Raw genomic sequence first — 20,964 nt, 5'->3', positions numbered from 1 at the left:
AAAACCAGATTAAGCTCATCGAATATCATAAACCAACAGTTATAATCTCGGGAAATGAAGTAGAACGTGTATCCGAAGAACGTAATTTAGGACTACTAATGGATGAGTCGTTGCGTTTCGAAGGGCATATCGCAGAAGTGACGAAAAACGCATTTTATAGACTCAAAATACTTTATAGAATACGGAATTTTCTTAGTGTCGATTTGCGTATTAAACTTTGTAATTCTTTAGTACTTTCCAAATTTGATTACGCTGACTTGGTCTATGGTCCTCGCTTGTTAGCCCGCACAGACCGTGTAGTACAGAGGGTACAGAATGCATGTGCTCGATATTGCTTCGGAATTCCGCCTCGCGAGCATGTGACGTCTTACTTGAACTCGGCAGGAATTCTGAAAATGGCACTACGCAGAGAGCTGCACCTGTCATCGTTATTGTTTGGGGTGTTTAAAACCTCAGAGCCACAATATCTGTACGATAAGTTCAAGTGGCGTTCAAGCCGGTCGAGCTTATATGGCGTCAGATCGGTATGTAACGATCTGATATTACCACGTTGTCAAACTGCTGCGTTTCGAAGTAGTTTCAAATATACTGCAACTAAATGTTGGAACAATATACCTCCACCTCTCAAAAACTTAAATATAATTACCAGTTTTAAATTAAGGGTAAAAAAACATCTTTTAAGTATTCAAAACATGCTACCTCCTGGTACTAGAGCCACACCGACATATTTATAACAATATTTATATTGATTGTATCTTAAAATTAATATTAAATTATTCAAATAATTAATTGAAATACGGTTGTACTCACGTTATTATATCGCTATTGCTGCGACATGTTTCGGGCCAATTCGGAGGCCCCTCTTCAGGCGTATAGGAGTTCACGCGACGGCTAGACTCCGCAAACTGAACGCGCCGCTCGCCGCTCCGCCCGCTGCGCGCGCGCTGATAGGACGGGGGAGGGGGGCGCAGAGCAGTCTGCTGCTGTAGTTGTTGTGTAGAGTTCTGGTAGCGCGGCTGTGTCGACCGATGGAGGTAAGCACACTGCACTCACTGTGTCCACACGATTGTGAGTGCAGTAGCGCGGCTGTGTCGACCGATGGAGGTAAGCACACTGCACTCACTGTGTCCACACGATTGTGAGTGCAGTGTGCTTACCTCCATCGGTCGACACAGCCGCGCTACCAGAACTCTACACAACAACTACAGCAGCAGACTGCTCTGCGCCCCCCTTCCCCGTCCTATCAGCGCGCGCGCAGCGGGCGGAGCGGCGAGCGGCGCGTTCAGTTTGCGGAGTCTAGCCGTCGCGTGAACTCCTATACGCCTGAAGAGGGGCCTCCGAATTGGCCCGAAACATGTCGCAGCAATAGCGATATAATAACGTGAGTACAACCGTATTTCAATTAATTATTTGAATATGTCTCACGGAAGTTTAACGTGTATATATTAAATTATTATATGTTTTTGCCATTTTATAAATATTTCTCTTTTTATATTTATTTCCTACTCGTACTCCGATCTTGTGACTATATATATTATATTATTGCGAACACTACTCCAAAATGCCATTCTACCATTTCTTTATTTACACACAACTCCACATTCAGCACAATTTTCAAGCCAATCGGTTTTCGACTAACAGCTGTAAGGTGACAATATATCAAGGGTCTGCCTGAAAACCAGCGTTGTAGTTAGCATGCTGCAACATTATGCTGAGGCAAGCTCCTATTTAACGCACATGAATATTTTAATCTCACCTGTATAACTCATTTTCTTAGATGCTTAGTCTAGATTTAAGTTTTTTTACTTTATCAAATCCTAATGTAACACTTCATTGTTTGTAACATTTTCATGTGATGTTGAATAAAAATTTTCTATGTCTATGTCTATTATGTCTAAATTATTTTCTTCACTGTTTTTTTATTTTTTACTATAAAAGGGCCTACTCTTTGCCACAGACTAGCCAACGGCAAAGACGTGGCCTACGATGGAGTGAGCTCGCCCAGAAGATGCCTGTTCACTCTTGAAGGTTGTCGGGTCATATGAGCCGATCTATACAGAACTTTTACCAACAGGTAGCTATTTTCTATTCATGTCCCTTGTTGATCTTGTTGCGTAGTTAAAACGTTTATATACTTTAATGAGGTAATATGTTAAAAATCAGTGCCTATATGCCTATAACAATACTTATGAGAAGTATGGCTTTTTTTAAAGAAACCGCTATACTGGTATATAAAAATGCGAACTTACAGGTACAGCACCATACGTGGGGTCAATTTTGAGCGACTTGGAGTCATCGGCAGTGGTACAGAACGGTTGGCACAGCTGGAGAAGTACCGCTCCGAGGTTCAACATGAAGCCATCTGATACACAGCTCAGAGTTGCTGCACTTACTTCACCAGCCTGGAAAACAGTGGAAAAAGTATTTATAGAACAAATATGTTGATGGAAGCTTTTGTAAAGCTCATTAAACTAAGATCTACACCGATTCGACACAATGAGGCCAACGATGCAACGCAGTCACGCTTTACGTCATCGCCCAAATCAATTGTTTAGGTAATTTATGTACCTATTTACTGTTTATAAATTTTAGTTTAATTATGCAATGGGATTTACTCATCTGTAAAAACATATTTTCGAATAAATAGAATAGAATAGAATAGAATAGAAGAAACTTTATTAAAAACGCTAATTTAAACTTAACTAATAACACTAACATAATAAATATTATTGTATTAAAGCTAAGAAAAGGTCTACACCAGCTTCATGCCAATGGGACCTGGAGGACCCTGACGCTGGTCTTCCGTGGAGACCCTTCAATTGTTTAGCTAAAAATATACAAAACAAATCATTTTATAATTTTTGTATCTATATTTAAGTATATAAATTTGAATATAATTATAATTGTAATATAACTATACAGTAATATAATTTTGATAGTGTTTATGCAGCGTGCAAGGAAATTTTAGCTGGGAAGCAGCTTGGAATATCCTCACTATGTGGCTCCACCATTATTAAATTTACCTGAACATTCCACAGCTTGCCTTTAGCAACATTCGTTTTTAAGCAGTTTCCGATCCATGTCAACAAACGGTTTCTCATCTGCGGACCCCCTTTGAGCAATGTCAGGAATATCTTATGAAGATTGTTAGTCAGATGTGAAGATGCATTCCATATAGATGACTCCATCAATGATATTGCAGACTGTAAATATATATATATATATATTTTATTAGTTTATTGATTTGTATTTAAATACATTACAAGTGATTTTACCCTCTATGTATTTGATTGATTACCTACTCTAAATTAAAAACGATCGAAAAGAAATATGAATTGTATACTAATGTTAGGGACCGTCCACACTCAAGAGACGCATGTCCGCCGACGCGGAACGGACGTCAGCGCCACGCCGCCTGAATGTAATTAAAAAACGTCTCCTCAGTACATTTTGTATAGGGAGGACGTAAGACGCGTCGCCTGGGGCGCGCCAAGCGACGTCCTTTGCGCGTCCTTCCTATACAAAATGTACTGAGGAGACGTTTTTTAAATTACATTCAGGCGGCGTGGCGCTGACGTCCGTTCCGCGTCGGCGGACATGCGTCTCTTGAGTGTGGACGGTCCCTTAGACTTTTGTGAGACATATTCAGAAATACGGACGTACTCAATATATCGCGATTGGCGACATATTTAAGTCATATGGAGACCCATCACAAGGCACGAGTGCTCCATATGACTCGAAACACGTCGCCAATTGATATATTAACGTAAGTACATCCATATATTTCATACATACATACTACATATAATCACGCCTGTATCCCATAAAGGGGTAGGCAGAGCACATGAACTACTAAGTTTCAGTGCCACTCTTGGCAAAAAGGGGTTGAAAGAAATCCAAATTCTGACATTGCAGTGACAGGTTGCCAGCCTCTCGCCTACACCACAATTTAACCCATATAGGGGTGGTGAAATTGCTTAACCCGTCACCACAAGGACATATTTCAATATTAAAAAAAATGGTACAACTTATTACCTGATCCATTGGGTTATCAAAGAACTGATGGAATGATGAAGATGTTCTCGGTAGAACCGATAGGCTCAGAAGTGCACCTATAACTGAGTCTTGATAAAACCTTCCATTAGTTTTATTTTTTGGTTCACATGTTTCCATTAGAATTTGGGCTAGGTTTGGATTACCTGTAATAAAAAAAAACACACACATATTGACCCCAATAAAGTCATAATTAACTTTTCAGTACAGATGGTGTTATTTTTACGCACTAGTTCGAGAAGTGGTTCATTATATGGTAGGTCGAAACTTCGGAGGTCCATCTGTACTGAAAAACGTCGTTCGATACACGTGCGAAAAAGGAAGTCGTAACTCGTGTCGATTTAAAACACTCCCTTCGGTCGTGTTTTAATTTATCGCCACTCGTTTCGAACTTCCTCTTTTTCGCACTTGTATCGAAATGTACTATTTCAGTACAGATGGTGTTATTTTTACGCACTAGTGCGAGAAGTGGTTCATTATGTCTGGTTGAAACTTCAGAGGGCCATCTGTACTGAAAAATGTCGTACGCTACACGTGCGAAAAGGAAACTCGTAACTCGTGTTGATTTATAGCCACTCATTTCGAACTTCTTTTTTTACGCACTGTATCATAATGTACTATTTTATTTTATTGTAATTCAAACTTTTAACACATTGCCAGACACATGGTTTTTTGTTTCCTTCGGCCATATTTTTTGTTACAAGCACTTTTTACTGTGACAAATTAGAAATGAAAAACTTACTGGCAAAGATATGTATTGATGGAAGGATGTAGATAGGCAGGTTGATTATATTGGACTTGTTTACTTCAGCATGTAGCATTTGTAGCACTGGCACCATTGTATCTCGTAATTGCTCCTGAACTCCATCTTCACCTGCAGACAATAAATAAATAAATAAAACAAATAAATATTGGGGACACCTTACACAGATCAACTTAGGCCTAAACTAAGCAAAGCTTGTACTATGAGTTTTAAGTGACAATATACATACTTAAATAGATAAATACATACTTATATACATAGAAAACATCCATGACTCAGGAACAAATATCTGTGCTCATCACACAAATAAATGCCCTTACCGGGATTCCCACCCAGGACCGCGGCTTAGCAGGCAGGGTCACTACCGACTGAGCCAGACCGGTCATCAATACACATTTATTGATTGAAATAATGATTTCGGGTAGATAAAAAAATTACCCTTTAGCCAAAGAATAACAAAGAAAAATATAAGGTACAGCAGGGCAAATCTCGACTGGGGGACAATTTTATTGTAACTAATCAATTTTTTCTATTATTACACTATGAAGTTGAGTTCTACATGTATCCACTGAACACACCTACCATATATAACCGGTGGATACTATTTAACAATGTAAACATTGTTAAACATGGAAAAAAATGGACCAGTTACATTTGCCCCCCAGTCAAGATTTGCCCTGCTGTACCTTAGCAAAACAAATACAGCTTCAACTTTATTTTAAACCACATGGTTGCATTCAAGCATATGGACATTGGACTCCTACCTCTTTAGAAATCTGTATACTCCTATTGTGAAAAACTCCTTACTGTAGACCCTAGGGAAAACTTGGGAAATTCAAAATGCATGGGAAACCTTTTAAAAGGGTAGCTAGATTGTCAATAATCTTATATTCAAGCACACTTACCATCAAAAATAAATGCCTTCACAATGTCAATAAAGAATGCATGACTCTGAGGGTCAACATGTTTCAATAATTCAACAAGTTGCATAGTGAAGTCCTGACCCTCAAACAGAGCTGGTTGCTTAAGAGCTGTTACAGCATTTCTGAAAATTAGCTCTCGCATCTTTTGCACTCCGTTTTTCACAACAATAGAACTATGATTCTCATAGCATTGAAGGTTCTGAATAGAGCTAAACAAATACGCAAACACTTGCTTCTGGACCACATGTTCTTGAAATACTTTATTATTTTTGGGTATAACACACAGTTCAACCTCTGGCAAAAGCAGTCTTTCAAACAATGCTTGTTCCAATGCCTCCAAATCTATGTGAATGCGAGGTTTCATCGCTTCTGCTAGTTCTTCTAAGAATACCAACTGTCTGTTGTTTTGAGGTCCTTTTATTGCATTTGCATTTATCGTGAAGTGAAAAACATTTTCAACAATGTTGTTGATTATTTCAGCATCCTCATCCTCTTGTGATTTCTTAGGGTTTTCTTGAAGAGATGCATCAGGGTTTACAAAATTTGTATTATTACTTGTTGCCTTCGCTTCTGAGACTCCCAGCAGCCCAGCAAATGGGTTATTTGGCTCAGACATTGTTAAAATCTTACAGACAAAAAAGCGTAATCAAATAAATTGTGAATCAAAATGTACACCAGTCTTATTTCATTTCTGATAGACCTATATTATGACCTGCGAGCACGACTGCTAGCATGGAAACTTGTCTTAATATACTGATAAAATGATTAATCAAATTTTGCATTTGAAACTATGACAAAAATTCACTATCACACAAATTGATAAATATGACATTTCATCGTTCTGTTTTGAAATTGTCAGAATGTTATTATTATATTATAAGAGCATTAGATTTTACAATCATTAATTTTGTAATTTTAAATATGTATAAATAAATAATACTAGATAAAGTCAGTAAATAAATTGAATTACAGAATTATAAATAATAATCATATTCTATTTATTGGAATCCAAAAACAGACAAGTTCATGACAACCCTGGAATTTATATTTTGACTGGCAATAGTCAGAAAAACTAATACATTTGATTCCTTTTAAAAAACATTGTGTAAATCTTCAACATTATGTGATAAATAATTATTTTGATATATATATTTTGTTTCCAGTAATATAATATATTTGCTAAAAAGGTAGTTTTATCAAAAATAAATAAAGTAGGATGCTAAAGAATACTGTCAGTTCCGTCAGATGATCCCACGATGATCCATAGCTGGCCGACATTAGCGCCATAACCGGAAATGTGTACAAAAGTGGAACTAAATATTTGCTACAACGCTTCCATTGTACGCTGCAGTCGTCGTCCGAAATCATTATTGCGTACCCGATCGTTACTCTTTATGCAGCAATGCTATGAAATAATTCCATTTTACATGGCGTATAGTAGTTGCACATAGTGAATCGTTCATTAATGTAAGATTGGTAACACTTACTAATATTATTTACTTCTTAGGCCATAATGAATGCGTGTCCCCTCTAAAATACATAGTGCTTTTGAAGCTAAGATTTTGCCAAATACCTACACGTGCAGCATTCATTTTACACACCAATTGGTATAAACGTAACCACAGTGATAAATCTTAAAAATTAAGGCCCCTTCAAATGCGCATTATCATCAATTTCTTGCCACCTGTAATCTGCCAAAATGGCGGATAAAGGTCGCAATAACTAATGGCATAATTACTGCGATACCTTTAATGGTAGGTTTGTACAGTATAATGTAAGACTATTTCTATTTTTAAGTGCATGATATTTTTAATTGTTATATGAATGAACACCAAGTGCTTAAATGCATTTGTTTTGTTTCATCATTATTCGAAGCTTCAGTGGTGTCGGTTTTTGTTTGCATTTTAGTATTTTTCCATAATTTACTGTACTTTCTCTATTGTAGTAAAAGGGCGAGATACATATTTGTAATCCAGTCTCCTTTACCATAAATTTGTTACTTTTATCTTAGGTGGTAGGTAGGTATTATACGACTATATCATGATGGTAGCCTATGTACCTAGGTATCAAGTCACAGTAGGTAGAACGCTATACGCCAGTAGAATGTCTTGTGGCTAAGTGTGAGTGAGCGTTATACGCTGTGTGACCTCGAATCAGGATACAACACATAGATACGCTGTTCTAGAAGGCTGGCGTCATTCATTCCGTCGTGAGAGCGCGGCGCATAGCAAGACATTGTGAAATGTGAACGGCCACCCACTGCTTTCTGCACCCAGCTCTATCTACTAATTTACTTGAAAGTAGTGGCTATGAACAGTTACAGTACTGACTTCTCTGCCAATCAATGTTATTTCTTACTACGCAACTTCTAATTTGTGAATTTTGGAGATAAATTTCCAATGCTTATTGTCTCGGCGAATATTAGGTATAGTATTTAAGACGACGGAAAGTTATTTCAGTACATTGATATACCAAAGGGTTCAAATTATTGTTATTCAATGTATTTCCGTAATAATGTTTAATTAATTATCTTGAACAAAGAAAAAATGGGTATGCCCATACCTACTATCGCTTTAGTGAATGCTTGTGCAACGCCAGCAAACTATTATTAATTTATTACTTATCTATGCTGATTTTATGTACATAAATGGCATTTTTAACATTTTAACTTAATTCCAGTGACGTATTTCTCATAAAAATCAATATTCCCACGCGCTACTCTCATGCATTACCATTTTAATTTGGTCGGGTTATAAGAACAAATATGGCTGCTCGGGCTGCTTCCTGCCAAGTTTTGCAATGTTATTCAATGACGTGTTGTGTTCTAATTTTCTAAAAAGTGTCCATTGTGGACTTAAGGCTTCATTTTTATTTTAAAAATTACGTTACCGTAGAATTACAAATTATGGAATTAACACTACAGGGATAGGCATATTAGGTTATTCGCTTGAACGATACGGAAATAAAATACCCAATGACGTATTGAAATAGGGTTTAAATTATTTAAATTAATGGCATGATTTATCACTTATTCGATATAATGATAAAAAAATTACCTACTTACAACGAGTTCCGATTAATTAAATGATAAGTATTATGGGACGAAGGTCAATTAAGTTCTTTAAAAAATGCTCTTGAATTCAGTTAAACCTTTAAATCTACGCATGATACATTATTATTTTAGTACAGATGCTTACTATAGGTACTTATTATTCGAAATTATTGGTTACATAATTATATTAATATTATAAATTTAACTAGGGATTCCTATTGTAAAATGCTTGATAATTAGTTTACCACTTAATACATTCTGGTGTGAGCCGAAATTATTATTTCGTAAAATTTTTCTTTGCGGAGTAACTAAATTACTGTTCTGACCTTTACTAATGTCTGAAATATAATCTCAATGAAAAAAATCGATGGATAAAAAGGTTTCCATGTGATTCATTGATTCAGTTTTTTACTGTATGAGGCCAATTATTGATTGAATTGTTTAAAATAAGGATTGGTCGATCTAAAGTTTTCTTGGTGGCGCCATTGTTCGTAGCTCATCCTGTCCCTAGAAATTTGCCAAATCCACGTCTTATCGTAATATTTTGTCTTGGATTCCAGTGTTTTAAGCCAAAATACATTAAAAAAATCTTGAGACTGGGACAATAAATTATGGCGCCATCTATGAAGTCCTTAGATACTTGGCAACAGTTAACACCATATGTTTCACACTGTTAAAATCAGAAGGTACACACATAATTATTTATACACCACCACGAAGGCGAAATTATATGCATACTGTAACAGTGAGTCATAATTAGTCATTTTTAAGATTTAGGCCTCTTGGTCTTTACAGTGTGCGGAATCGCGAGAAGTTAAGAAAAACCGTTTAGGTTCATATAAATGTTCATTTCTCTTTTTTAATAATTGTTTCTTTCAATTTCAGGAACATCATTACAATGGCTGACACTGCAGCGAATATAGATGACTTGGAAGATGGGGAGATTGAGAGCGACGCCGAAGATGTCCAAGAGGCTACACACGATGAGAAAAAAGAAGACTTACCTACTCAATTAGATGATAACAAACAATCTGAAGACAAATTTGAACCACAAGACTCGTATTATCCAAAACAAGGTAAGAAAAAAAAGAAATCTCGCAAAGGTGAACAAAAATTTAAGGATAAAAACAAGAAAAATCGTAAATATCTTGTTACAAATGAAGAAGATTTTGCGGGAGATGTTGAAAAAGCTATTAGAAAACAAATGAATAAAAATGAAGATGAAGAAGAAATGCCGTTTGAGGAAGGAGAGGATAGAAAAAAACGCAGGAAAAGAAAAAAATATGATGGTATTGACGGACCTAATAAAAAGCGTAAAAAACAAGCATATTCCGATGAAATGGACGAAAGTGAGATGATGTGTGTCAGAGGAGCTTCTCCAGTTAACAGAGAATCTGATATGGGTGTGTATGGCGATGACGATAGAGATTCATATGCATCTGATAGTAGCCATGAAGAAAGGAATCTTCAACATCCCCAGCAAAGAAGGAGGCCGCCTCAGAGAGACCGAAATAAAAATAATAAAAACGATAGAAGAAGAGGTGCTCATCCTATGCAAGACCCGGACGGTGTCTGTGTATACTTTATGCAAGGTAAATGTCATAAGGGCGACGACTGCATATTTTCACATGACGCACTACCTCCTCGTAAAATGGAGCTGTGCAAATTTTATCTTATGGATTGTTGCGCCAAAAGAGACAAGTGTCTTTACATGCATGCTGATTTTCCCTGTAAATATTACCATACCGGTCTTCCATGTATTTATAAAGATGAATGTAAATTTGCACACGGAAAACCCTTAAACGAAAATTTGAAAAATATTCTTTTGAAACATATTGAATCTGCACCTAAAGAAATACTGGGTGATTTCCCAAGACTAAACAGAGAAGGTGCCCTTAAAATGATGCAGCAAACTCAAGCAAAACTCATACAACAATTTTCAGAAAATAATGACAGCCAAGAAAAAAATATTCCGTCTCTATTCGAAATTAATATACCAAACATGCAGAATACGACAGACTCGCCCCAATTCAACCAAAGTAAGATTTCGCCTAAGGTGCGTCAATCTAGGTGGCAAAACGATAAGTCAAATCAAAATTTTAATGTTTCACCTAATAGTAATGCAAATGCGGGTACGAATGTCCTCAGTATTAAAAATTTGACTGGAGTTTTAACACCTAGACAAATATCTGACCTGACTAAAATGGGCGTCGAAACTTTAGATCAATTAGGGCAATTGACTGTAATGCATTTAAACAGCATTGGAATTTCACTTAAGCAAATAACAGAAATACAGCTAAACACAATGAGTATTCAAAAACTAGGGCTCATAAATTCAAATGCTGAACAACAATCTTCATCGTTTTTGGGAGCCGTGTCTAGTAATAAAGATCTGGACCTAAGAGTTCCGCCCGTCGCTCCGCCGCTTAATAACTTACCTGTACCAGACTTACCCGGGAAAGACGTTGACATGAGGTTTCAACCATCTGTCCCAATCCCGAAAAATGAGGACAGTTTGAGTAGTAAAATGGAATTGAAAACTGATTTAAAACCAAACAAAGACATGATTGACATAGACCAGTATACAAAAGATGCCTTAAAATTCAAAGATAAAGAAAACGTCGACGTTTCTAATGAAACGTATGATAGTGATAAGTCTGTGATCCCGAACGAATCTAAGGATGTCGATCATAGAGTGCTTCCTTTTACTGATGACAGTTCAAGAAATACTCATTTTGAAGAAAGTTCCATTTCAAAAGAGTGCGATGTAGACATAAGGTTTCTTCAGCCGGAACCAATATTTAAGTATCCTGAAAAAAGACATCGCCGATCAACTACGGACGATGAAGATAATAATTTATTAATAGATGAGAAGTGGTACTCTAGCGATGAGGAAAAAGGTCCCAAAAAGAAGTCACCGGCTTCGTCACCTCAGACATCACTTTCTCCACAGGCGCCAGCACCACGTGTTATAGAACCATCAGCTGTTTTAAGTAAAATCGGAGATCTTTCTAAAATTGATATAAGCGAAGATGTCACCAAATTATTAAATACTATGCGGAATAACTTACAAGAAAATAAAGTACAAGAAAACAAAGTTGAACCTAATATCGAAGCCATTAGTTCTCCAAAGTCTAGAGACCCTAGATCTCGACGCTCTCCAGATAAACCAAATGAGGCAGTAAAACCAGCGAAAAAAATACCGCGAGTGTCAATTTATGAATGCGTAGATGGGGAGCCAACCGATGGACGGCGTAGGTCAGACGTAGATCTGAGACAAACTGACTTTAATCTTCCTGCTTTCGGAGATACGGATTTACGACAGGGAACTAGTGGAGACATTGACTTTCGTTTAGGTTTACCCTTCAAAGCAATACCCAATTATACTCCAGCGTCCGAAATAGATGGCTCAATCAATAGCCACCCACATATAACGTATAAACTAGTGCCTATAGACATTCCCAGGCCAGATTATACAGACATTAGAAACAGTACTGCTAAGTCACAAGCATTACTAGATCCTAGGTTAAGGAAAGTGTTTAGGTTATCATTGGACGAGTCGAACAGTGACAGTGAGAAATCTGTTAAGGCTGTACCGGTCGCAACGGGCCCAAGGACGGATCCTCGAAGAAAACCTAAAGAAAATAGCGACGGCATTTCCTTAGAACAAAAACCTAATACTCTCGATATGCAAACGATATTACAAAATTCTAACTGGTATAAAGATTTGAGTTCCACTCAAAAAATATTTGTCAATCAACATTTAGCGCCTGTTACACAAATGGTGAAACAGTTTCAGCAAGATAAAACAAGTGGCAAAACATTTGACCTTAGTATAGTACAAAGTAATAGTATGTTATGTAGTATCTTCACTAATCTGGGTATCACTTTAGGTGAAAATGGCGAGTTTTCGTATTTACCTAAGCCTAAAGAAGCTCTACTCAAGACTCCATTAAATTATCAAAATTCCAATCCCTTTGGTATAAACACTAATATACCGGGGGGCGCCACAGATCCTAGTATGAATTTAATGAATCTACCGCCGATGAATATGGGCGGTGCAATGAATATTGGACACATGCAAAATTTCAATCAGCCTTTTTCGGATCCACGTGGGGGCCCCGGCCCTGCGCCGGGTCTTTTAGGTATAGCACCAAATATTCCACATCATTTTAACAATAATTTTGGAAACATGGGTTTCAATGGACCTGGTAATGATTACAACTACGATGGGGAACAAAATTACCAGAGGTTCCCAAATAGGGGAGGGCATAGAGGACGTGGTAACGATCGGTGGAATCGTGGGGGTTCGGGACGGGGTAATAGAGATCGTAAGAATTACAACGATAGAGGTAGTTGGAAACATTAAGTATATTAAACAAGTCATTAACAGTAACGTTACTATGGCAATTAAATTATTTTTACTTATAAGTAACCCACCCTTCCGCAAAATGTAAATTGTGATTACGGTGATTATGATGACAGACTAATTGTACAGTTTATTTTTATATTTTTATGAAAGCAAGATGGATCATTCGATATTTAAGGGTTTTGTAGGAATTGTAAATATTCGAATACATGTAATGTAGTTGGCAGGTTCTAGAGAACAGTAATATCATTAATGTAATTATGTCCTATTAATCATTGAATTAAGGTTTCTATCGTAGCAAGAACTCATTGCTTAAGAGCCAAATTGTTTAAGACTGAGTGGTAGAATATGGTGTGAATTGTTTTGTTTCTGTTTCGAGTGAATAATTCCATGAAGTTAAGCCTGTATTCTTTATTATGAATGGTTCTTATTTGTTACGATTCCGTTAAACAGTCTTAGATTTTTGTAATTTGTAATTCAGTGTTTATTCTTGTCGCCGTCACTAATTTTACCATTTGTGTATTTTGGTTAAAGGAACATTAAAAGTATGACAAGCGAAAAGCAATAATATAATGTTTTACATAAATCTAAACTATACAAGTTTACTCTGTAGGTAGAATTTGCCGTATTTTGTAAATTAAGTGTAGCGATGGGAGAGAACGAGCCTACTCAAAATAAATTGTTTATATTTGAGAGAGTATTCCTTTTGTCACCTTAAATACTTGAATATTGTTACAAATTGTAACGGAATTAATTATGGGCCATCAACCAATAAGAATCCTGTTTTTTTTTCATAATTCGGGAATATTGCGTTTTTCTTACACCAACATCAATATTATAACTTCCAATAGTTCCAATACGTATGGTAACTCTTCCTAACATTTTATTTATGTGGTTACTAATTACTCAATGCAATGCAATAAATATTATAAATTTGGGCATAAAACACGCAATACTTCTCTACGTCGGTAATAATGGTAATTAATTTTGTTATAAATACGCCGAAAGGTTTTTTGCAGATATGCTATTGGGCATTAAAATATGACATGAATGGATGATTTTCAGTGGACTTATGCTACAATGGTGTGTTTGAAGTTCTACTGGTATGCAACGCTGAGGCGTTGTCTTAACATATCAGGTGGGTATGATGGTTAGTATAAAATATGAAACTTACCTAAGAATCCTAAGATAGACGTTACACTGAGAGACACTGAATAACCGAATTAGGGTAAGTTAAATGAGAACTGAAAACAAAAATTCTAAATAGATCTGTTTATTGATTGCAATATAGAGACGACAAAGTTTGAAAAATCAATTTTTAAACGATTTCCTCCTGTCTTGAGGTTTATTGCGACTTGCGATACCTTTGAGAAAGTGGGAGCTGCAAAATAAAATATCTTTTTTAGAATAATTGGTGATTTACGTGGGCTAAATGGAAATAAACAATTTACGGAGTGTTTTCATAATATTTAGGTACCTACATAGACACATAAATAAAAATATAATATTTACACAGGCTCAAAGATTCCAGGTCATCTTGTTCATCTGTGCAATTATAAAACAGGACGCATTGCTTAGTGGTAAGCTTAGGCTGAGAAACGAAGTAATTGTACAGTAACTCCATTTCCCTGGTAGCAGCGTTTGCAGTGCTAGGCGAGCATACCAGTATGACTCCTTGCACTCCAACACGAAGAGCCGGCCAGCACGATTCAAATCTAAAAAAAAATCCAGAGAGAGTACCTACACATTTAGACATTGTATATTCTCTAGGGTGGAGGTTGGAGGAGCACTAAAAGAACTAACATTTAGTTATGTTACCTGTGATCTCCACTGCAGTCCCATAATTCTATGTCATTGTTATAAACCTTGTCATTGACATTGATATTAGACAGTTCAAATTCCACTATACGAACACCTTGAGTTGGCTTTGGTGGACCTGATTCTTCAATATTCATTGATTCTGATATGAAATTAGCTATTGAAGTTTTTCCACTCTGAAAAGCAAAACAGCGCAGAAGGAGGGTAAGGTAAGAAGAATTATAATTGCTTATCTACATGTCCACCGACTAATGAATTTTCTTCATTAATTGTTTAATAAGTGAATGAATAAGACTTACGCCGGATGGCCCTATAAGTAAAATTTTTATTTTGTTCAAGTGCATTTTATTCTTAATCTCGAAATGTAAACACAAATGTGCCTATTTTACCTAAAAATATGAACCAAGTGCTTATTATAAGTAGGTAAACCACAAACTGACAATGCCGTTTTGTTGTGGTAAGCATAAGCAGTACCATTGCTTAGCAACCTTTTTATACGTACATAATACGTCCTTTTTTTTAATGCACGTGTAATAAATATTATTTATTCTTTGTAAAATATTTTCTTATTTGCCTTAATATATATACTTAAAGGAAAATATATAACGAATTAAATAAAAAAATTACAAAATGTTAGCTTCCCAAATTTTGATTTTTTTAAAGGTCATGTCAATGGCGGCGCCTCTGTCTGCGCCAGGAGATTAGTGTTCAAACTGCGAGAAATAATAAAAAAAAATAACGAATCAACTACAAACGCTGTAAACTTGCTGTAAACACACACAACATAGCGTTTTAACGATATACGTTTTGATCTTAAAAATTGAATTTTCTAACAAAGCATAAACATCATACAATTTTATATACTTACGGTAGGTGTATCTAGGTGTGTATTCTCATATTCTTGTTTTTAGGGCGCCGTCTAGGAGAAAGAAAAACAATGTAAAACTTTTGAGATGGTGCAATCAAATTAGAATAATTATGTCGTTCAAAGTTATTAATAGAAAGATAACTGCCTTGCGTCGCAAAAAGTTTAAATAGGACAAAGGTACAAGTTAGCATCACCTACAAAAAGTATATTATAACCTTGATAAATCCACTTGATAAATTTCCCTGTTTTGTTGATGCTTGATACTACGTATTTGTAATATTTGTTTTGTAACTATCTTTTTGTAAATAAATATTATAATTATATTTTCAGACAAAATATTATAACCCCCTTATTCATAAACGTACACTAAAGTTATCAAGCCGATAAAGTTCGTTTGTCCCTTTCCGACGTATTGGTGTGATAGAAAGGGACAAACGAATTTTATCTCCTTGGTAACTTTAGAGTACGTTTATGAATAAGGGATCTCAATAGATTATATTACTAATATAGTAAAATAAAAAACCTAATACAATAAAATTAAAAATGAAAAAAAAAAAAAAAAAAAAAAAAAAAAAAAAAGACAGGTTCCACCGAGATTTGAACTCGGATCGCTGGATTCAGAGTCCAGAGTGCTAACCATTACACCATGGAACCGTTGGACGCTGGCTCGAAATATGCTATTAGCTTCTACATACCGTTCACCAGTTTTCGATTGCATACTCTGCTGTGTCGCTCTCAGTGGATTTTGCAACTGACAATAAAATTTATTGTATCATCAATTAATGATGAAAATATCAAACTTTGATGTAGAATATAAACATAAGACGTTGATAAAACTTCCACACTTTACTACTGCAAACCAAAGTCGAAAATACATAGCGCCAAAAAGTACCGTTATACCTATCTAATTAATAGGTAGGTAATGTCATGTAATAGGATAATGTAAAGATTGTGTTATACACGTTGCAGGCTTCCGACACTAGTCCTAAAAACTTGTCTATAAAAGGAAGTGGGCAACGGTTCTTTCGTGCCTGGAGGTAGTAACTGTTCCTAACTACTCTTACTAAGTAAAGCAAAGTTGTAAAGCAAAAAAACCGGCCAAGAGCGTGTCGGGCCACGCTCAGTGTAGGGTTCCGTAGTTTAGATACAATAAACACCTGCTTATACGGTGAAATTAACTAAAACTTACTTCAGCAATAGTTATATACATATTTTTCAAAAACTTCAACCAATCAAGTTCACAATAATTTTTCTAGAAAGGGTTGGCACATGTGCGTTGCCGACTCATTAGAAACTTGTACACACCTGGCCCCGTAGCCGAATGGCATTTCTCCGACGCGAAACGAAAACGAAACGCTAGTCTGGCTCTGTCGCGCCAATACGCAAGAGCGATAGAGATAGAAATCTACTAGCGTTTCGTTTCGTGAGCGTTTGTGCCATTCGGCTACGCACCCTGTAGGTACTTAAACTTATTTCTAAGGAGGATCCGGGGTGCCGGCGACTCAAAGGATAATAGACAGTACCTACTAATTAGTTCCGTAGGTCCTCCCGTCGTCAGCACACCGCACCCTCGTTGAGCTCTGGCAGCCTTACTCACCGGCAGGAACACAACAGTAGGGTTTAGTGCTGTTTGGCTGCGGTCTTCTGTAAAGCGGAGGTACTTCCCCAGTTAGACTCTGCTCTAGATTAGAGTGAGATGGTATCCGCTGTGCTGTGCGCTACCATAGAGTATATTCAATAGTATGGCATATAGTTATCAGTCAAGATATTCGAATGCAGCGCCATCTATTATTAGTAGTAGTTGTCGAACAACTTTTCATGTGACTCCTACACCTACTTGTACGGTTCTAAAGCTATAAGTCAATTTCAGTCTTAGGTATGTACTTAGTTACTATGTTGTGTAGTACTTTGCATGATAGGTATAGGTACATACCTACCTACATGTCTATTCCAAAATCCCTCTGTAAAACAAGGTTAGCAAGCAATCATTTATTTATCATAAATTCTCTGTTTATACTTCAAAAACTGAAAAATGAAATTTTCCTCGCATCGCATGTACGTGTGTGGTTAATTTTTTCACATCATAGATATTCGGAAAAGCTACGCTACGCTCAGGATTGAATACGTCATCGTACTAATTATTATGTAATTTTGCTGCCTTTCAAAACACAATACATAATCATGTTTTCACCACCAACTGGAATTAAAGGCTCTCTTTGCTATTCGAAAACGGATAGCACAATTGCATTTTATCCATAAGAGTGCAAAGTAATTTCATACAAAATTTAACTTGATGTTCTAACCTGGGTGTTGGGATTCACGTATAAATGATGATTTTGAATCATAAAATGTTAAATAAATTGATGTTTTTTTTGATGTTTTACTGTTAATAATTTCATAGTGTTGGTGTGTTAAAAAAACTGTGTTTCACTCGGTGGCAAAATTTTGTTTAACGTAAGTGCCTTGAAACCCTCGCAATGCTCAAGATTCCACATTTTGAACCTCTCGATACGCTCGCGGCTCAATATTGGAATCTTTCGCTTGCTCGGGTATCAATTTTGGCACGTACGGTTAAACAACAACTTTGCCCCCTTGTAAAACAAATAACTATTTTAAGACGCCACTGTTCGAACTACTCGACACGCTCTTGAGTCGTTCTATAAGTCGAAAATCCTAATAAAGTCCGTTATAAATATTATTTTACTGGAAAACAATATAACATTTTCAGTACCAAGCTTCCTCCTTATGCCTATACAAAATGAAATATCAAATATTGTAGAGTTATATTGCTATTATTTGCTATTAAACAAAAGCAAAGCCTGTATCTACTGTAAAGTTAATAGCGTGTTTAATTTAAAGGGAATCTGTATGTAAAACCGACTTACAAAGTAACCTAACGGCAAGTGACCTTGCGGTTTGCCACAGTTTGTTTAGGTCTCTCCTCTTTCTACCCACATGATGGTGTTAATTTTAGTTTAGATGCGATATTGTCTTTTACGTTAAATCACTTAGGTACTTGACAAACAATAGTAATTTCTCTTACATGGGGGCAAAGTTATTGTTTAACCGCACGTGTCATACCCGAGCAAGAGAAAAATTCCAGTATTGAACATCGAGCGTAGTGAGTGGTTTCAGAAGTGGAATCTTGAACGTTGCGAGGGTTTCAAGGCACGACATTTAAAAAAAAAGTTACCGAGTGAAACACAACATTTTTACCGCATCAACACGACGAGGAATACATGTAACTATTTTTTCCCCTCACTAGCTCGGAAAAACGTGTTTTGTCCTTTAATACCAGCGGGTAAAAAGTGTAAAAACGTATTTTATCCACTAGTGGGTAAGGTAATTTGACCTTGAATAAAGTCAAATTAACTGCTTTAAAATTGATAAAAGTAGGTGAATCTAGTAATAAAGATGATTTTCCACCTGTGGAACTAGTGGAAGCAGTGATAAACGCATTTTTTGCGTTGTAGTTTCTTCGCTATAGTGAGGGGAAAAGCTTTCACTTGCTCGTTTTTCAATTCCACACTCGGCGTTAAAATACAACTTTGCCCCCTTGTATAACTAAAAAAAATACATCATTAAAGCCTTTAAATGATGTTTTTAGGGTTCCGTACCTCAAAAGGAAAAAACGGAACCCTTATAGGATCACTTTGTTGTCCGTCTGTCCGTCCGTCCGTCTGTCAAGACCCTTTTTCTCAGGAACGCGTGGAGGTATGAAGCTGAAATTTATATCAATTACTCAGGTCTACTGTCCCTTGAAGCTGTGAAAAAATCAAACTTCTAAGCCAACGCAATCAAAAGATAGAGCCGTTTATGCCGCAAATTTTCGACACTTGCAAGGGAATCAAAACCTACAGGGTGCTTCCCGTGAACTCAGAATCTTGAAATTTGGTACGAAGCAACGTCTTATAGCATAGATAAAGGAAAAATTACGAAAACCATAAATTTTTAGTTACATCACATAATATATTTTTTTTTAATAATTTTAACCTTACTACCCATTTCCTCATAAACGCGTAGAGAGAGGTATTAAATTGAAATTCATACCAAATACTCAGGTCTATAATACCTTTAAGCTGTAACAAAATCAAACTTCTATGTCAACGCAATCAAAAGAAACAGCAATTTAAGCTGCATATTTTGAAACTCGCAAGTACTCGCAAGGGAATCAAAACCTAAAGGGTACTTCCAGTCGACCTAGAATCTTGAAATTTGGCATGAAGCAACGTTTTATAGCACACATAAAGGAAAAATTCCGAAAACCTTAAATTTTTAGTTACATTACAAAATATATATTATGACTCGATTGTCGTAATGAACGAACTTTGTAAACCTTGCAGGTTTGTACGGAACCCTCGGTGCGCGAGTCCGACTCGCACTTGGCCGGTTTTTTTTTATTTCCTCAAGTTAAAATTTGTATCAAATTATTTTGCACTCTGTGGATAAAAAGCAACTTTGCTATTCGTTTTTGAAGTATCAAGAGACTTTTATCTACTGTGTGGTGAAGATACAATTTTCCAGAGCTCCTTATCAATACCTACACACTTTGGGTCTCTGCGAGGTGCGCCAGTCTGTGAATGTCGTCGTCGAATATTCTAGAATGTTACTCATTCACACTCGAAAATGGAAGCAGCCTACAAGTGATCATAAATATCATAATCCTGTAACGGCGCGTCGTTAATGCCCCGTGTTTACTATGCCTAGGCTTTCATCGCTAACGGGCTGGGGCTTGCGGCTTACCGCGACTGTTTAGGCAAATAATGTTTACCGTTTGTGTAGGTAGTATTAGTGCTAATTGTCAAGTTAAAACTAACTTTTGACAATTACAATTGATTTTTTTGAAACTTCAAGTCAGTTAAGAAAGATCTTTCATACATAATACAAAAAATAGAGATAATAAAGTAATTACCACACCAACTGGTAAAGGCTTTCTTTGCTATTCGAAAACAGATAGCTAAATAGCATTTTATCTACAAGGGGGCAAAGTAATTTTATACAAATTTTAACTCGATGTCTTAATCTGGCTGCTAGATTTTACCTATAAATAATGATTTTGAATCATAAATATTGAATAAATTGATGGATTTGATTTATTTTGATGTTTTATAGTCAGTA

At 36.2% G+C, this 20,964-nt stretch overlaps 3 protein-coding genes and 1 non-coding gene across 6 annotated transcripts in view; 1 reads left to right on the top strand and 3 right to left on the bottom strand.

Moving 5' to 3' along the window:
* Positions 1–6,544, bottom strand: part of LOC125230207 (ubiquitin conjugation factor E4 A) — a 32,595-nt gene extending 26,051 nt beyond the window's left edge. The window contains exons 1-5 of the mRNA XM_048135291.1: positions 5,722–6,544; positions 4,796–4,927; positions 4,036–4,199; positions 3,024–3,203; positions 2,250–2,402 (exon numbers count right to left, since the gene is read on the bottom strand). Of these exons, the coding sequence (XP_047991248.1) occupies positions 2,250–2,402; positions 3,024–3,203; positions 4,036–4,199; positions 4,796–4,927; positions 5,722–6,355 (1,263 nt within the window). The 5' untranslated portion in view covers positions 6,356–6,544. The remainder of the gene's footprint in view (positions 1–2,249; positions 2,403–3,023; positions 3,204–4,035; positions 4,200–4,795; positions 4,928–5,721) is intronic.
* Positions 6,545–7,078: 534 nt separating this feature from the next.
* LOC125230273 (protein suppressor of sable) lies at positions 7,079–13,853 on the top strand. 3 transcript variants are annotated; one of them, XM_048135384.1, is made up of 2 exons: positions 7,079–7,206; positions 9,677–13,853. In XM_048135384.1, coding segments are annotated over exons 1-2 (3,486 nt in total). In that variant the 5' UTR covers positions 7,079–7,204; the 3' UTR covers positions 13,161–13,853. The 3 variants fall into 3 exon arrangements, with proteins under 3 accessions (XP_047991341.1, XP_047991342.1, XP_047991340.1); XM_048135385.1 differs by lacking the exon at positions 7,079–7,206 and adding an exon at positions 7,221–7,493; XM_048135383.1 differs by lacking the exon at positions 7,079–7,206 and adding an exon at positions 7,700–8,164.
* Positions 13,854–14,419: 566 nt separating this feature from the next.
* On the bottom strand, positions 14,420–15,467 carry LOC125230364 (intraflagellar transport protein 22 homolog). Its single transcript, XM_048135501.1, has 4 exons — positions 15,278–15,467; positions 14,979–15,154; positions 14,673–14,875; positions 14,420–14,541 (listed from the first exon to the last, which is right to left on the bottom strand). Exons 1-4 carry the CDS (start codon positions 15,320–15,322, stop codon positions 14,420–14,422), a joined length of 546 nt encoding a protein of 181 aa, XP_047991458.1. The 5' UTR covers positions 15,323–15,467.
* A 961-nt stretch (positions 15,468–16,428) lies between these two features.
* On the bottom strand, positions 16,429–16,500 carry Trnaq-cug. Its single transcript has one exon. It is a non-coding gene; the product is annotated as a tRNA-Gln (tRNA).
* Between the last annotated feature and the right edge of the window lie 4,464 nt (positions 16,501–20,964).

Source organism: Leguminivora glycinivorella, chromosome 10 (genome assembly GCF_023078275.1).
Source record: "Leguminivora glycinivorella isolate SPB_JAAS2020 chromosome 10, LegGlyc_1.1, whole genome shotgun sequence".
NCBI lineage: Eukaryota > Metazoa > Arthropoda > Insecta > Lepidoptera > Tortricidae > Leguminivora > Leguminivora glycinivorella.
The sequence above is the reverse complement of the archived record's forward strand: the minus strand, read 5'-3'. Positions and strand labels throughout refer to the sequence as shown.

What these genes read in the sequence shown, in the direction of transcription:
- LOC125230273 (XM_048135383.1), top strand. Translation starts at nt 8,139, where the DNA reads ATGCTTATTGTCTCGGCGAATATTAG. An exon ending in ATTGTCTCGGCGAATATTAG is followed by an intron (nt 8,165 to 9,676) that starts GTATAGTATTTA and finishes TTTCAATTTCAG; the next exon opens with GAACATCATTACAATGGCTG.
- LOC125230364 (XM_048135501.1), bottom strand. Translation starts at nt 15,322, where the DNA reads ATGCACTTGAACAAAATAAAAATTTTACTTATAGGGCCATCCGGC. An exon ending in TACTTATAGGGCCATCCGGC is followed by an intron (nt 15,155 to 15,277) that starts GTAAGTCTTATT and finishes TTTGCTTTTCAG; the next exon opens with AGTGGAAAAACTTCAATAGC. An exon ending in GACTGCAGTGGAGATCACAG is followed by an intron (nt 14,876 to 14,978) that starts GTAACATAACTA and finishes ATTTTTTTTTAG; the next exon opens with ATTTGAATCGTGCTGGCCGG.